General features: G+C 34.7%; 1 protein-coding gene across 1 annotated transcript in view; it reads right to left on the bottom strand.

Moving 5' to 3' along the window:
- SLCO1B3 (solute carrier organic anion transporter family member 1B3) overlaps positions 1 to 17411 on the bottom strand; it is a 109999-nt gene extending 92588 nt beyond the window's left edge. The window contains exons 1-2 of the mRNA XM_003906088.4: positions 17319 to 17411; positions 12279 to 12427 (exon numbers count right to left, since the gene is read on the bottom strand). Of these exons, the coding sequence (XP_003906137.3) occupies positions 12279 to 12362 (84 nt within the window). The 5' untranslated portion in view covers positions 12363 to 12427; positions 17319 to 17411. The remainder of the gene's footprint in view (positions 1 to 12278; positions 12428 to 17318) is intronic.
- Positions 17412 to 18587: the final 1176 nt, after the last annotated feature.

Raw genomic sequence — 18587 nt, 5'->3', positions numbered from 1 at the left:
CTATGTTCACTTTATCTTGGTTAAAGTGTCAGTTTACTAAGTGCAAGATGTATACACAGTTGACTATTTACCTACCTGCTCCTTTTTCTCTGGCAACCTGTGGATTCAGAATTGTGACCATACCCTCACCTCTCTCTTTCCCCTTCAACCTATTTTTCCCCTTTAAATATTGAAGCCCTCAAAATCATCTTTTGAGAAAGGCACAGCCTGTCTCCCTGGTGTATCCGTAACCTTTGCAAAATAAACTTCTACATTGATTAAGACCTGTCTCTCATACCTTTTGATTTACAAATGTGTAAATTGGTGACCAAGGGAAGGTCTCTTAGTAGAGATGGACCTAACCTTTGACAAGTCTCCTATGGGTGCCAGGTGCAAGCTTGAGCTGTCTTCATTGCTCACACTGCCAGAGGCATGTGAACAAGAGCAACTCCATCTTGAATAGGGCTGGGTAAAATGAGGCTGAAACCTATTGGGCTGCAGTCCCTGACAAGGCATTCTAAGTCACAGGATGAGACAGAAGGTCAGCACAAAATATAGGTCATAAAGACCTTGCTGATAAAACAAGTTTAAGTAAAGGAGCTGGCCAACACTCACCAAAACCAAAATGGCGACAGAGTGACTTCTGGTCGTCCTCACTGCTACACACCAACACCATGACAGTTTGTAAATGGCATGGCAACATCGGCAAGTTACCCTATATGGTCTACAAAGGGGAGGCATGAATAATCCACCCCTTGTTTAGCATATAATCAAGAAATAACCATAAAAATGGGCAACCAGCAACCCTCGGGGCTGCTCTGTCTATGGAGTAGCCATTCTTTTATTCCTTTACTTTCTTAATAAACTTGCTTTCACTTTTCACTGTGGACTTGCCCTGAATTCTTTTCTTGAGCAAGATCCAAGAACCCTCTCTTGCGGTCTGGATTGGGACCCCTTTCCTGTAACAAAACCAATTGCACATTTTGTCAAGGTCAGGGGGCTCCCACTACAGAGAGAATGCCTGATCTCTCAAAATTTGGTTAAGATCTAAGATTTATTTTGTTGTGCAACACCTTTTCTGGAGTTTCACTTGCTTCAAACAAAAAAGGGGGGTTTTCCTGCTCCATGATGATGAAGGAGACCAGCAACTCCTTTCTGAAGTTTCAGCCCACTTCCCACAGGGAAGGTGAGTTTGAGTGTTTCCTCGTTTCTAGGATGGTAGAGAGCAGTGTTCAGCCTGGGCCCCATTCCTAGGCAGTAGCTGAACTGCAGTTTTTGTCTTGGAAATTCTCCTTAATTACTAAAAGTTAATATTAGCAACTAGCTTGCCTTAATTTCTCCTTACCATTAGAGCACTCAGTGATCCCATAAATCGTACAATTGTTTGTTTATTTGGCTTGACTGATTTTTATTTGTTTGTTTTTGTTGTTTCAGTCTTTTTTCCATTAGGTTTGACCAACTCTACCCGACATGGTCAAAACCAAAGAAAAGTTTCAAATTATGGGGAAAAAAGCTACTGAGTTGATTGAATTCCTGCCTCTGACAAAGGAAAGAAAAAATTAAAAAACAACCAGCAAACAGAAAAACATATATTGATTACCTGAGGGGCTTTTATGTACATAACAAAGCCATTTATTCCTAGCCAAGCCAAGATGAAAAAGCAATGGTGGTTACCCCATGCTGTAGTTCAGTAACTAAGATTCTGCCCATTTTTCACCATGGCAGCCTGGGTTTGGTTCCTAAATCCAATCTTTTCGGGGTTGATATTTGTGTTACTTTTGAAATATCAGCAGTTTGTCACAGCTAAAATATGGTAATGAAATTTAAAAGGATGTATTTAGTGCCATGGTTAAAAGTCAGCTTAATTAAGAGCTAATATCCAAGATGCGTGTGTGTGTATGTGTGTGTGTGCCTTTATGCTTTCTTTCTCTCCTAGGATCTTGTTTTTTGAGAAAAAGTTCTTTTCTCTTCTCAGTTGGCTGAATTCTGTTTTCTTCATTTACTTTGATGTGTCTTTCCTTCTTTTTGCCACCCTCCACTGTGTGAGGGACCTAAAATCATTTCTAACAGCCTGGGATTCCTTAAGAAAATACAGGTTTCCTCCTAAACTCCTTTTTGGGGAGAAATCTCTGTTTTTCCTTATGGAACCCCAAGAGTGTAATCAGACAAGTTTCTCGGTTCTTAATGCTTGTTTTTGTATTGTGTTACCTATTTATTTATTTATTTATTTTTACTAAAATAGTTATTACAACAGGTGCTGTTCATGGGCGTTTAAGATATAAAAGGGTGTGGTTTAGACACGTAGAAAAATGTCTTTGTAGCCAAGTGCACTGTAAAAGCATTACATGTTCTAGTCTCAAGAATCACTCTCCTTTTGGAGACCTAGGATTCAGCGGGGCTTTGTGCAGAGAACTCACATATCCAATTAAAAGACAGAGACTAAATTTAAAACTTCCTATCTAATAAAATTGGTCTCCTATACAATCGTAAGGTAGATTTATACAATTTCATGTTTGACTTGGCATCCATTTTTAATCTCCTTCTAGCACACCAGACTCTCTCTCTCTGTACCTTGAGATGTAAATTTTGCTATCTGATTTTCGTCTAAGAGTTGTGCCTTTAGTACACAAATTTAGGGCTATCTAGTTAAACAGGTTATAAGAAATTGGAGGCTGTGCAAGGTGGCTCACGCCTGTAATTCCAGCACTTTGGGAGGCCAAGGCAGGCAGATCATGAGGTCAGGAGTTCGAGAGCAGCCTGGCCAATATTTTGAAACCCTGTATCTACTAAAAATACAAAAATTAGCTGCACGTGGTAGTGTGTGCCTGCAGTCCTATAGCTACTCAGGAGGCTGAGGCAGAAGACTCACTTGAACTCAGGAGGTGGAGATTGCAGTGAACTGAGATCGTGCCACTGCACTCCAGTCTGGGCAACAGAGTGAGACTCCATCTCAAAAAGAAAAAAAAAAAGGAAAAAACAAATTGGAAGTCTGAAATATCTGAATTGGAAGTCTAAAATATCTAAAATATGAATCTTTAAGATCTGCTTTTATCTTCATGACTAAAAAGTCTATGTATTTATGTGTCATGTGTGTTTCACTACCAAAAATATATAAAGGAGCTCTAATTAATTGGATTTACAAAAGCACTTAAGTCAAATACTTTATCAGAAAAACAGAAAATAGAAGAACTCAAGTGCTTTTTCAAGTTCATGTGAATTAAGAAAATCCTTAATAAATAAGTGTGTTTTAATTGTTGGTAAAATAAAATTAGAAATGTCTTTAGAATTGTTGATTCACATTATTGTTTACATTTCTTGATCAAGCAGTTTAATATTTATCCCCGCTAAATATCATAATGTGTCCAAATTTGGCATGAGGGTTATAAAGCTTACAACCCAAAACATGATTATCTTTGTGTAATTTTTGTAAAAATAATGCATTGAAAATTGTTGGTTTAATAAAACAGCTAACCTTGAATTATTGGCAAAACAACAATAAGAAAAAAGTTATTTAACCTTAAGGTTCTTAGGTAAACATCTGAAATCACAAGCTGTAAAAATGATTAACAGAGAAATAACTTTAAATAATGGTCATTTATAATCTAAAGTTATAAAAGTTATGTTACATTAAATATCTGGGTTATTTCCAATTCAAAAAAATAAAGATATTTTTCTAAAAAATGTGTTCTTATTTAAAGGAAAATAATTTGTGTCTAATTTGAGGCTAAATTTATGAAACAAAGTGAAAGAAACTAGTATATAAGAGAGATATATAGAAAGTTTTAGGTATAAAGAGGTATTTTTGGTAAGAAAAGTTGAAGGGAAAATAATTTTATATGAGAAAGAATCTTGTGTGATTAATTTTTTTTTTCTAAAATGGCTGATTATTTAAGAAAGAGGTACCTTTAGGACAACACAGAAAGTCCAAGCATGTCATAAATGATTTGTATAAATTGTAATAAGGTTTGTAAAAAGAGGATTTATGTGTAAAAAAAAAATGCAATCAAGTATGCTATAATTAAAGGGAAATTATTTATAATAGTCATTCCAGAGATTGAGACTTCATATTTAAAAAATATTAATTCACTAAAGAATTGGTTAGAGCAACATTTTCTTAAGATATTGATTCACGCTTGATAAAATGACAAGAGATTTTAATTTTTTAACCCAAAAGTTCAACTTTTATTGTGTCCCACTGTTTTCAGCTTTCTCTTCCCTTTGAGAAGGACTGAGATAATAACTTTCTCCTTCAATTTTGTCAACAGCTTCTGTAATTTTTTTCTCTCAGTTTCTGCTATTATGAACTGACATTAAAAAAAATGTTTTATCTTAAAGGTCTAAATAAAATGTTTTCTTCTAATATAACACTCTGTGCTCTTGGCTTTAAATTGTTCTATGAAACCAAGAATTTTCATTTATCACCTGGAACATGTTCTTTCTATATCTACCTAATTCAAGTATGGTTTATATTAGTTTTGATTGCATGTTATCTAAATATACTCCTTATAGGGAAAGGCAAACATAATGTAGAAGATCTTTTTTATTCTTTTTGTTAACTGGTCTAACAGATTTTACATTTTATCAAAATAATTTCTATGTTATTCTTCTTAAGTTTTGATTTGTTTAGAAAAATTGAGATTCACAAATTTTAAAAATTAAGGTTATTACATCCATTTTACTTTCTGTATTGCTTTTAAAGTCCTAATTCTGTTGAGTGTTCTCTTTCTTTCTTTCTTTCTTTCTTTCTTTCTTTCTTTCTTTCTTTCTTTCTTTCTTTCTTTCTTTTTCTCCTCTCTCTCTCTCTGTCTTTCTCTCTTTCTCTCTTTCTTTCTTTCTTGACAGAGTCTTGCTCTGCCACCCAGGCTGGAGTGCAGTGCCACAATCTCAACTCACTGCAACCTCTGCCTCCCAAATCTCAAGCAATTCTCCTGTTTCAGCTTTCTCAGCAGCTAGGATTACAGGTGCATGCCACCACGCCTGGCTAATTTTTGTATATTTAAAAGAGTTTCAATATGGTTATATTTAATAGACTTTCACCATGTTGGCCAGGCTGGTCTTGAAGTCCAGACCTCAAGTGATCTGCCTTCCTTGGTCTCCCAAAGTACTTGGATTATAAGCATAAGCCACCATGCCCAGACTATTCTGTTAAATTAAAGGGCTTTTACTTCTGGGTCTAAAAAGCACACCAAGTCCTGCTAAGTCTTAAACCCTAACACCAGTTAAACCCTCATCTTCAGACCCAGGAAAAGATGATAATCAAAATAAACTTCATTCATGAGACACAGGGCCAGAAATTAAAACTGCTGAACCCCTCTAGGCCCAGGGACTGTCACAGAAGACGTGCGTCTGTGAAATTATAAGGGCCAATTTTGAGAGATAAACTTAGTTCAGAGTTTCTGTATAAATTAAACGTTAATATTACAGGTACACTGATGAAAGACCAGCATCAGGGCCCCTATGTGAGATAAGCAAGGTTCTTATAGCATTAACCCAATTTTAATTAAAAAAAAAAACATTAAAAGGTTATTTAAAGGTTTATGGAAATGATATCTTATGGTCAAAATAATTAAAATTTAATAGATTTGTTTATAAGATTTGAGAGACAGATTTAATTGGCCTTATGCAGTCTTACTTAGGGCTCATTGTTTGGGAAATTAAGTCTCCTCTCTCAAAAAATAAAGATTTTTGCCTTTTTTAAAAAAAAAATTTGAGTTATCACTTTGACTAAATGAATGATTTATTTTAAAATAACTTATGATCCTATATTGTCATATTAAATATTTTAAACTTCTGACATTTGACAGACTTTCCAAAATCAAATTGTAAAATTAGTACTTTGACTTCATATATTTATTAATAATAGGTCCCCTGAAGTCCAAAAGAGACATATTTGACTTATTTGGTATAGTAAACTCATATAGGAAGCGTTGTCAAATAAACAATGATATTTAACCTTCTTTGGATTATATTATATTTATGTGAATGTGTTATTAGTATGTGTTTCAAAAATATATGCAATTCCTGTGATTCTAATATGTCTTAATAGATGTTGTCAGTAGTAATTATGATTATTATTTAAAATTGCTATATGCCACAGAAGAAACCAAATTTACTTGTCAATGGTGTCTTTAACCATGGCTGTTCTAAGATTTTTTGTCATCCACAATTGTTGTTATACTTTGGTCCTTTTATAGGACAGTTTGTAATTAGCTATAGAACTCTGAGGAGCACTCCTAAAAAATAAGTTTTTGATAAATTTAGATATAGCATCATTGGAATAGATAGGAAAAATTCCAGGCCTCCCATGGAAAGTTCATGTATTCATAAGTCTTGGGGATCCAATATTGAGCAGAACATGGAGTTAACTGCATGGACCAAACTAACAGAAGATTGAAATAATCTTGTATAAGATTTTGTTTAAAACATTTGCTGATTGTTTTTATTTTTCAGAGTCAAGAAAACTTTCCTTTTAAGCTATTTACAGCTTTAACAATTTAATAAAGTGATTTCAGTAAATTTAGTAAAATTTGTTCTTATGAGCAAAATTTAAAATATAATTCCTTTCTCTCAACCTAATTTCTCCAAAATTTGAAAACTATTTTGAGAGTATTCTTAATTTTGGCAATATAATTATTTGCATAAGTTTAATAAGAATATATTTTCTTTTATCATAGGACATAATTGGAGACACTAGTTATTTTACCAAGGCCTTGACTGGAATGACATTTTCCGATTGCCTTGAGTAAAGCAGGCTGACCTATAGAGCCAATAAAAGCCCCTTGGAAAAACTAGCCCCATATCTTATCCTTTACAGGGTCATGACCTGTGATAAGTAAAGAATGTCACTTTTTGACTGGTGCAGGAACTCCAAGTTTTCTTGAGACCTCAGAAAGAGAAGAATTCACCCAATTCACATATGTATCTGCAGGCACAGATAAATCCTTGCCTAGGTTTCAGGCATTTACAAAGGTCTAATCTTACATTTGTTGTGCAAAAAGTTCCAGCAAAGTCAATTCACAAAAAGAGAGAGAGCCCCTATATGGCAAATGATTATTCTTGTTGCACTTTACACAAATAATTAAACCAAGTATAAAAGTACTAAAATTTATTTTACCAATAAATTGGTCCTACTATGATTTTCTGTTTAATAAAACTGGGGAATTGAGAGAAAAATTATGCTTTTATAAATTATAGTACCAGTTGTTTGATTCTAGTCTTGCCTAAGGTTTATCAGCTTTTATTATTTTCTACAATTTAGACTAAATTCTAAAATTTTTCCTGGCTACAAGTCTCTAAATAATGTTTTCAATTTTTTCTGTCTTTTCTCCTTTCCTTTCATTTTCCTTTTCCCCCTATTTTCCAATTTGAAATTACTAAATATTAAATTGTGATTTTCTTAAGCCAGGGGAACGCAAACTAGGCAACTTAAACTTCAGAAGAAAATAACAGAAATCTATTTATACACATAAATCATTTTCATACCTGCCTACTGACAATACTTCAGAGTAATATGGCCTACATCAGTTTTCCAGGATTGTTCTTTTTACTATGTGTTTGTCTCTCTTCCTCCTCCTATTTTTTTTTCTTTGCAGGAGATGAGATTTCACAATGAGCATTCCTAATAATATGGGATCTATTGGTCTAGGAATAAACCATCATAGCCATGAGAGATCAGACAAAATTCAAGACCAGGGAGTAACTTTCTTCTGAAATGCTTTCTTCAAAAGATTTTAAAAGGAAAAAGGCAGGGGTGTGAAAGGAAAATAAAAACTTGAGACCCCAATTCATTACAACAAAAGAAACAAAATTAAGCTAAAAGCTGAGTTCTGCAAAAAGATGCCTTTCCTTAAGCAGACAGCTACAGATAAAAGGTTAAATCTTTCCACAGGTAGCTAGTCTATGTTCACCTTATCTTGTGTAAAGTGTCAATTTACTGAGCACAAGACATATAAACAATTGACCATTCCCTTACCTGCTAGTTTTTCTCTTGCGACATGTGTATTCAGTAATGTGACCATATATTCCCATTTTCTCCTCCAGCCTGCTTTTCCCCTTTAAGTATTTAAGCCCTCAAAATCACCTTTGGAGAAAGGCCCAGGCCTGTCTCCTGGGTGCATCCTTCACCTGGATAAGGTAAACTTCCAAATTGATTGAGACCTATATCAAGTATTTTTTGGTTTACAATCCAATCTCTGTGGCCCTATTCAACTGGATAGGACTACAACTGTAAGTAAATTTATATATATGTGTGTGTGTATATATATATATAAAATATATATTTTACATTTCATGTATATATAATATATATTTTATATTTTTTATATATATATCACTAAAAAGTGACTATGATTAGTTTCTTGATTTCTTCAAAGACTTCTCTGTGGGGATTAAAAGGCTTTGACATGGATTCCAGAGTTTTCAATTCAAAACAGAGGTGACTGTAGTCAAATAACTCTACTGAGTCTTGGTTTCTTCATTTAGCACTGTGCTTAGCAGTACTTTTTCCCTGTTTATGAAAATGCCAATATAATTTAATGCCTCATAATTTTGTGACAAAAGCAAAAGGCAGAATTATTACCTTTACCAATTTGCAAATGAAAAATTAAATGATCTTCCCAAGTCATCCACTAGATTTTTGGACTAGGTCTTTTGACTATTACAGATCTCTTTTCCATCAGCCTCCATAACATAGGTTATCAGAATTCATAACAATGCTGTTCTTTAACAAAAGAATATTTAAATAGATCAAGATTGTAAAGTGATTCACAAGATATTAATCTTCTAGAATTATAAGTCAATTCTAAGAAGATTTTTAGATGTTATTTATTGCATATCTTTTTTTCATTTTAATTATATTTATAAGTGTCTCTTGATCTATCAAGAACCAAAGGGAAGATACCAAAATATTTCTAAATGTTCCACATTAATAAACTCTTTGCTTTCCCTCTAAGACCTGGAACACAACAATAATGCCCACTGTCACCACTGTTATTTAACATAGTAGCGTTAACTACTAAAATAACATAGTTAACACTACTTATTATGTTAAATAACACTATGTTATTTAACATAGTTAACATAGTCCTAGTGTCGGATACAAAAGAAATTCCTCTTCAAAGGTTTGGCTTGTTCAGCTCTTTGTTCTTTGTTCCCTACTTCCAAGGCCAAACTAACTTCCTTATCCTTTGTGCCTCCCTGTCTTGGTTTCAGTAAACAACTTTCCTGCCAGTCCTTATCTACAGAGCACACATCTGTTACCCACTCTGTAAATTACCTCTCCCATTGCCACAACTCTTCCCTCCAAAACTGCCCTTCCTGCCAGTGTCACCGTATTCCTATACCTTTCAAGTTAGCCAGTCGGGTTCAACTTAGATTGTGCAGTCCAACTCCAGCCAGTGGAGGCAGGACACAGTAGCAGGGACAAACTACATAAGAAACTAAAACCCCTTCACTCCTTTGTTCAGTGTGCTCTCCTGGTGACCAAACTTGCAAGCAGCACCCTTCTGCAGAAGTAAATTTGCCTTACTGAGAAATCCTTTAAGTGCTCGTTTTCTTTGTGACTCCGAGCTTTACTTTCAACACGTAGCTAGAGCAATCAGACAAGAGAAGGAAGAAAAGGGCATCCAAATTGGAAAAGAAGAAGTCAAATTACTCTTGTTTGTAGATTATATGATCCTATATTTGGAAAATCCTGAAGACTCCACAAAATTATTAGAACTGATAAACAAATTCAGTAAAGTTGCAGGATACAAAATCACCATACAAAACTCAGTAGCATTTCTAAATGCCAATAGTGAACAATGTGACAGAAAAATAAAAAAGCAATCTCATTTACAATAGCCATACATAAAATTAAATGTCTAGGTATTAATTTAACCAAAGAAGTGAAAAATCTCTATAATGAAAACTATAAAACACTCTTGAAAGAAATTGATGAAGACATCTAAAAATGGAAAAATATTCCATGTTCATGGTTTGGAAGAATGAATATTCTTCGAATGTCCATAATACCCAAAGCCATCTATGAATTCAATGCAATCCCTATCAAAATACCAATGACATTCTTCACAGAAATAGGAAAATCAATCCTAAAATTTATATGGAACCATAAAAGACACAGAATAGCCAGAGGTATCCTAAGCAAAAAGAACCAAACTGGAGGAATCACATTACCTGACTTCAAATTATACCACAGAGTGGCCAGGCACAGTGGCTCACACCGGTAATCCCAGCACTTTGGGAAGCCAAGGCAAGCAGATCACGAGGTCAGGAGATCAAGACCATCCTGGCTAACACAGTGAAACCCCATCTCTACTAAAAATAAACATAAAAAAAATTAGCTGGGCATGGTGGTGGGCACCTGTAGTCTCAGCCACTCAGGAGGCTGATGCAGGAGAATGGCATGAACCTAGCAGGTGGAGCTTGCAGTGAGCCAAGATTGTGCCACTGCACTCCAGTCTGGGCAACAGAATGAGACTCCGTCCCAAAAATATATATATATATATACACATACACACACACACACACACTACAGAGTTACAGTAACCAAAACAGCATGGTACTGGCATATAAACAGACACAGAGACCAATGGATCAGAATAGAGAACCCAGAAACAAATTCACACACCTACAGTGAACTCATTTTTGACAAAGATGCCAGGAACATTCACTGGGGAAAAGACAGTCTCTTCAATAACTGGTGCTAGGATGAAACTAGACCCCTATTTCTAGCCATATGCAAAACGAATCAAAATGAATTAAAGATTTAAATCTAAAGACCTCAACCCATAAAACTACCTCAAGAAAATATTGGGGAAACTCTCCAGGACATTGGTCTGGGCAAAAATTTCTTTAGCAAATTTCTTACCCCAGAAACACAGGCAACCAAAGAAAAATTGACAAACGGGATTACATCTAGTTAAAAAGTTTCTGCATAGAAAAGGATACAATCAACAAAGTGAAGAGACAACCCACAGGGTAGGAGAAAATATTTGTAAACTACCCATCTGTCAAGGAATTAACCACCAGAATATCTAAGTAGCTCAAACAACTCTACAAGACAAAATCTAATAATCTGATCAAAAGGTAGGCAAAACATTTCAATATACATCTCTCAAAAGAAGACATATAAATAAAACACAGGCAGAGGAAGAAGTGCTCAACATCACTGATCATCAGATAAATGCAAATAAATACTACAATGAGATATTATCTCACCCCCAGTTAAAATGGCTTATATACCAAAGACAGGCAATAACAAATGCTGGTCAGGTTGTGGAGTAAAGGGAATTCCTTGTACACTGTTGGTGGCAATATAAATTAGTAGGACCACTATGAAGAACAGTTTGGAGGTTCCTCAAGAAACTAAAAATTGAGTTACCATGTGATAAAGCAATCCCACTCCTGGGTATATACCCAAAATAAAGGGAACAGTTTACCTAAGATTATCTGTACTTCCATGTTTGTTGCAGCACTGTTTACAATAGCCAAGACTTGGAAGCAATGTAAGTGTCCATCGACAGATGAATGCATAAAAAAAAGTGGGACATACACACAATGGAGTACTACTCAGCTATAGAAAGAACGAAATCCAGTCATTTGCAACAAAATGAATTGAACTGGAGATCATTATGTTAACTGAAATAAGCCTGACACAAAAAGACAAACATTGCATGTTCTCACTTATTTGTGGGATCTAAACATCAAAACAATTGAATTCATGGACACAGTGAGTAGAAGGATGGTTACCAGAGGCTGGAAAGGGTGGTGTAGGTGTGGGGGTGGGGGGATGGGGATGATTCATGGGTACAAAAAATAGTTAAAAAGAATGACTAAGACCTACTATTTGATAGCACAAAGGGCGACTATAGTCAATTACTTAACTGTACCTTTTAAAATAACTTAAATAGTATAATTGAATGATGTGCAATTCAGTGAATAAAGGCTTGAGGGAATGGATGCTGCATTCTTCCTTATTTGCTTATTTCACATTGCATGCCTGTACCAAAGCATCTCATGTACCCCATAAATGTATATACCTACTACATACCCACAGAAATTAAAAATTAAAAAAGTAAATAAACTTTTATACATCAAAAAACTCTAGCAAAGAAATACTTCAATCAGATTAAAAACTGATTTAAATCAATATAGGGATATTTTGTTAATATTTTAATGTGTGCTTCAATGGAAAAATTGTAATATGAGATATAATGTTCTTTTTGAAAATTAGTGGCCTTTCTATACATAAAAATTTTCCATTAACTTATTTTAGTTTGAAAATATAAAACCCATTCTACCTTGAATCCATTGCAGCGTCTTGTTTTCTTTTTCTCTGAAGATGCTGACTCTGCTGTTTTATTCAAATGTTGATGTTGGTCCATGATTAAACTACAGATACCATGTGAATGTTTTTAATTGCTGCTGATGCTTGGTTTGAAATGATCACCTGTTAAAAAAGAAAAAGTGTAATTTATTTTACTTTAACAACATACAATTTAAAAATAGGAAAAGTCACAAGCTCAATATCAATCAATCATTCTCTAATATTCATTCAGGGCCTGCTATTTCCTGACCACAGGATGAGGGCAATGCCGGACACAGAGGAGGAAAGACAGACACAAACTCAGAGCCTAAAGAGATCATAATTTACTTAGAAAAATAATTTTTATAGAGAGAAATTTGATTTGAAACAAGTAAATAATATAAAACCACACACTAGATTGTATGAACAAAAATTTTAAACTATAGAAATTAAAATTTTTATATTTTCTACATAGCCAGATTATAAGATTTATGAAAGCACATTTATGTTTATGTTATCCTTATAAGTTTATAAAGTGACAGATGGTGTCTTGCACATAGTGGATACTCAAAATGGGTTGAAAAATAATGTAAATAATAATAATTAGGATAGCCTCTGTCAGTTTCATAGAGGAGATACCTATGGAACCAGGCTCAAAAAGCAGAAAAGTTTGGATTTGTTTAAAAGAGCAAAATGTATTCCAAGTATCTCTCAGAGAGACTTTGGCCATGCTTGACCTTACCATCATCATGATCTTACCATATTTGGGGTTTATCCATTTATTTTTCAAGAGAAAATACATGCACGTAGTTGAAAATCAAAAAAAAAAAAAAAAAGAAGAGTGTCTTCCTATTAATCTTCGTCCCCTTATCCAGAAATCTGATATGCATTTTTTTTTTTGAGACGGAGTCTCACTCTGTCGCCCAGGCTGGAGCAACTGGCGTGATCTCGGCTCACTGCAAGCTCTGCCTCCTGGGTTCATGCCATTCTCCTGCCTCAGCCTTCCAAGTAGCTGGGACCACAGGCGCAGGCGCCTGCCACCATGCCTGGCTAATTTTTTTGTACTTTTAGTAGAGACGGGGTTTCACTATGTTAGCCAGGAAGGTCTCGATCTCCTGACCTCGTGAGCCGCCCCTCTTAGCCTCCCAAAGTGCTGGGATTACAGGCGAGAGCCACCGTGTCCGGCCCTGATATGCATTTTTAAGTAAATACATAATATTTTCCCTTTTAATATAAATGTAAGTATACCAGTACCACTGCACTCTACCTTTTTATCTTCTGTATATACTTTATATTAATAAAAGTCCTCCTCATTTTGCTTATGGTAGCAGGGTATTCTGTTCTTCATAATATATGTAACTAGTTCCATATTGATAACTATTTAGGTTATATCTAATTATTTCATATTAGAAAATGTTCTTAATATGTTATATGTCATTTTATTTATGTGTGGTCATATCTGTAGGATACATTCCTACAAGTGAAGTTTTGAAGTGGAAGCATAAGAGAAATCATAAGTTTGAGAGTTATTAAGCCCCTATTTTAAAGACCAGTAAAATGAGTCAACTTTTTATGTCAGTTGATTCTTTTATATAGAACAGTGGATTATTTATAGAGGTTTAGAGATGTATTGTTGTTCATATATATGTGCATAACACATATTTATGTATATAAAGTATATAAGCAGATACATAACATAGATACGGGTACATGTTATGTATATAGCACATATATGTAGATATATGCTATGTAGTTGCTTATATAGATACCTTAGATATGTGAATATCTAAGTATGTAAATATCTAAGATATCTATATAAGTGTCCGATTTGTAATAGTACACTGATTATACAATACGTATGATATAGGTTATATGTACAATTGATTGTCACTTTCTGCAATAATTTTGTTCCATAAAGTTGCTGGGAACACTGAATTTGCAAATATTAACCTGTCATTCCTAGGAGAGATACAGGTTTAGGTGACTGTGCCTTTGGTCACAACATTTTCATCAACGGATCAATACATAACTTAATACATAATGCCTTCTGTATGTCTTTGTTCAAAGACACTTTAGTATATACTGTTGATTCATTAACATTGAATTAGTGGCCAATAGCACTGTAGTTCATGCCTGAAGGAAACTTACATAGCATATGTACCTCTTCTGTCAGGCACTCTTGGAGGAAGAAACATGGGACAACACTTCAGGGCTATGCTTGAGGCCAATTTAAAACAGTAAACTCAGCATCACAAAGTACAACTATGGAAACAATGTGGCGATAAATACACTGTGAAGTTTATAGTATGGGAGCTGAGACAGGAAGGCAGAGCTTCACTTTGTTCCACCTCAACCGAAACAGACCAACTCAAAATTTTTCACCACTCTGCTCATGCATGCCAATGATCACAAAAGCCCAGCAGTATTAATTTTGGTGTCACAAATAAATTTTAGTGTTTAGACAAATTTTCTAATATAGAATCTGTGAATAATGAAGATCTACTGCATATTTTATGCATTAATTTACTCAACAAGGGTTTATTGATTCTCTATTATAAATGTATAAAAACCATAATATATATCATGCATATTTAGTGAATAATGCATGAATATGGAAATAATAAATATCTAAAGATAATATCACTTATGTATATGTGACTGTATATAAATATACTCATGAATGCAGAAACCCATACCTATGTTCAATAGGTATTGAACTAAGAGAAGTTCAATTAATCCACTTTTTGTATGTCTTTTGTAGGTGAGGTGAGGAAAAAATCAATAGTTTGGTGGTCTCAAGGTAATAAGCAGCCCCTTAATAAATTTACACCACTTTTTCCATGAATATCTCTTTCTGTTTTTTTTTCCTCATAATTTAAAAGTTGGAAGATACTTATTTTTTACCAATTAATTCTATAATTGCAAATCTTTTTGAATGACTTGCAAGATAGATAGTCTTCCTTTAGCTTTAGACTTTTCTTTTTCTTTATACTAAACAAATATTCTTGATGGCTTGAAGACTATTATCTCACCCCTCAAGCCTTGTTTCTTTCAACTGATTAACTTCTAGTTGTCCTGTCTTCCGGCTTGCTTTGTTTCCTATGCATATCATGTCCATTCTTGGAATCATTCATATATCCCTCTTACAACAAAAATAAAACTTACACTTCCTATTTGAGAGTCTTCACAGCCTAAATCAATCCTTGTTTTCAGTCCCATTCCCAATACAACCATAGGCACTTGCAGACTTATGGAACCACTGTCCCAAGAAGAAAGCTCTCTATCTTCATGTATATGTCTTCCATTCCTGGAATGTCCTTCCCTATCTCTTGGCTGTAATGTGGCTCCAAATCACACCACTTTATTGTTTCCCTATTTACCTCCAGTTGAAATAACCTCTCTCATCCTTCTGTACCACTGGAGAACATACCTGAATAATCATTACTTTTTTCTGTTATTGCCCTACTTTCCAAGACAACTATTACACACCTCTCTCTTTTATGTTCAGATAAAATACTTAGCCTGAAAAATAGGAAATGTGGGCACTTGGTTCCTCATCTCTCAGAAAGGTTAAATTGTATCAAGTAGGCCGAGCACAGTGGCTCACGCCTGTAATCCCAGCACTTTGGGAGGCCGAGGCGGGCAGATCACTTGAGGTCAGAAGTTCGAGACCACCCTGACCAACATGGAGAAAACCCCATTTCTACTAAAAATACAAAGTTAGCTGGGTGTGGTAGATTACACGCATATGCCTGTAATCCCAGCTACTCTGGAGGCTGAGGCAGGAGAATCACTTGAACCCACAAGGACTAGGTTGTGGCGAGCCGAGATTGCGCCATTGCACTCCAGCCTGGGCAACAAGAGCAAAACTCCTTCTCAAAAAAAAGAAAAAAAGTATCAAGTAAGTACAAAGTACCTAGGAAACTGGAATATCAATTTAGTCTTGAATAAATACCACACTTTTTCTTCACGGTAGCATTTTAAGCCTTATTTAGAAGCATTTAATATATTTTGCTCTGAACATATTATTTCTGAATTCCAAATTATTGACATAAATAAATTTTGAGGACACAATATGTTTATAAGACAGAGCCACAGGCATTTGGATATAGCATTACAACTCTTCCCTGAACAGAACAGGTCAGTTCTTCACAGTTTGATTGGGCTGAAGTAGACGGCAGAATCTTACCAGCCTCTGCTTATTTCTGTTAAGCTTTTCATATTTAAGGGATTATAGAAAACCAGTGCAGGTCAAGTGACCCAGTTTCTAGCATGTATCTATGGAACTGAGGTGGATAAAAGGGAAAACAGCATTTCTGACCTTCTTATATTGTTCAGAGGAGAGACTTTCTGCATCCCCACCTTACTTTCACAATAAAAACAATTGTGTTATCAGGGAAGCAACCTTCCTGAATGGGTGAAGGGGACCAATATTTACTGAGCTGTTGATTCTTTCCAAGAGCTGTGTTCAGAAGATTTTTTTATCTTATTTGAACAGAGATAAAAAAGTTATCTAGGATATCTCTTTCCCCTCACCCTAAATCAAACTTGAGTTGAATGGAGGAAAGTGAGGGGATTAAGTGACTTTGAAACACATTTTCCACCCTCCACCCAACCACTCCGACTTATTCAGTTAAAGTGAAATCAAAGAAATAGAGAGCCTGGTATAGTAATTCTACACAGTTTATGCAAATAATTGTCTTACAGTGTATTTTAAGAGAGTAACTACAAGTCCATCCTTTCAGACTTCATGTTTCATTTGTTTAGAAAGCAATAGAAATAGGACTTCAATCTTTATTTTTCACTTTATAAAGGTACAATTTACTCTAATTTATCTTTGAGTACATAAATCTGAGGCTCTTCTATTTCTGGAAGGGATAATTACTAGGCTTTTAGGGCTCAGAACACTAAGTGTGAAGAAGATGCAGAGCATAAAATTTGTAATATTTACCATAACTACCAAAACATTTTCACTGAAATTTGTTAAAATTTCTTACATAAAAGAAATGTTTTAGACAACCTCGACAGTTCTTACCTGGACTTTGAATGCTACAGCAACTGCAACAAGTCCATCCTTTTTCTGATGTTAAAGTCTCACTTTAAATGGTTAGTTGGCTTTTTGTTTGTTTGTTTTTATGAGTCCAATGATGATTAACCATCTTATTAGGTCAATGTCCTAGACAAATAGAAAAATATACCTAGCTAATTCTAGGAGTTCAACGCAGAAGCCTATCTTTTAAAGGTTATATCAATAATTTCTCAGAATGTACACATTATTTTATGTTAACATTAGAAAATAAATTATTTCTGGGAATGACTTATTTCTTATTCAATTAGGTTGGTTGCATAAGATTTTTTTTCTTTAGAAATACAAATACAACACATTATCCAAAGTATTTAAAACTGTTCCAAATAGAAAATAAGTCAAGGCGATTTTTAAAAATATCCCTACAGGTTACATTAGCATTCAGAAAATAAAACATACCCTCTCTGCTTGTTACGTGTGTATGGATCTAATATGACATACATGGACACTGGATATCTCACACGGAATACTAAATTGCCAATTAATTACAAGACTATTCTTCTAAATGACAAAAATCAAGACTGGTTTGTATGACATGTTCCTTACATCAAAGCTTAAAGGAAGAATGGTCTCCTTCTATTGACTTGGTTTTTAGAAAATGGAAGACCTTGACTCAGTTGAAACTTTTCTTAAGTAAAGATGAAGTCAAATTAATTAATTCAGTAACTCAAACATATTTGACTCCCTACTATATCCCAGGCATATGGCTGTGTTTTAGAAGTGTACCATAATAATATAAATAATAAACAGACTCTTCTCTCACATGAATATATATATACACACACACATGCATGAGTGTATGTAAATATGTATGTATGTGTATGTGTGTATGTATAGAGCAAAGAGAGAATGCATGTATGAAAACATTGTTACCCCTTATCACTGACAGGACAGTTGTTGATACAGTTGCAGCAATATGTATTTAATTCTATATCACAGTTATTTGATAGATTAGGTTTGGGGGTTTTTTTTTGGTTTTTTTTTTGTTTTTTTTCGAGACGGAGTCTCACTCTGTCGCCCAGGCTGGAGTACAGTGGCATGATTTCGGCTCACTGCAAGTTCTGCTTCCCGGATTCATGCCATTCTCCTGCCTCAGCCTCCCGAGTAGCTGGGACTACAGGTGCCCACCACCAAGCCCGGGTAATTTTTTTGTATTTTTAGTGGAGATGGGGTTTCACCATGTTAGCCAGGATGGTCTCAATCTCCTGACCTTGGGAT

The sequence above is a fragment of the Papio anubis genome, chromosome 9 (assembly GCF_008728515.1).
Source record: "Papio anubis isolate 15944 chromosome 9, Panubis1.0, whole genome shotgun sequence".
NCBI lineage: Eukaryota > Metazoa > Chordata > Mammalia > Primates > Cercopithecidae > Papio > Papio anubis.
The sequence above is the reverse complement of the archived record's forward strand: the minus strand, read 5'-3'. Positions and strand labels throughout refer to the sequence as shown.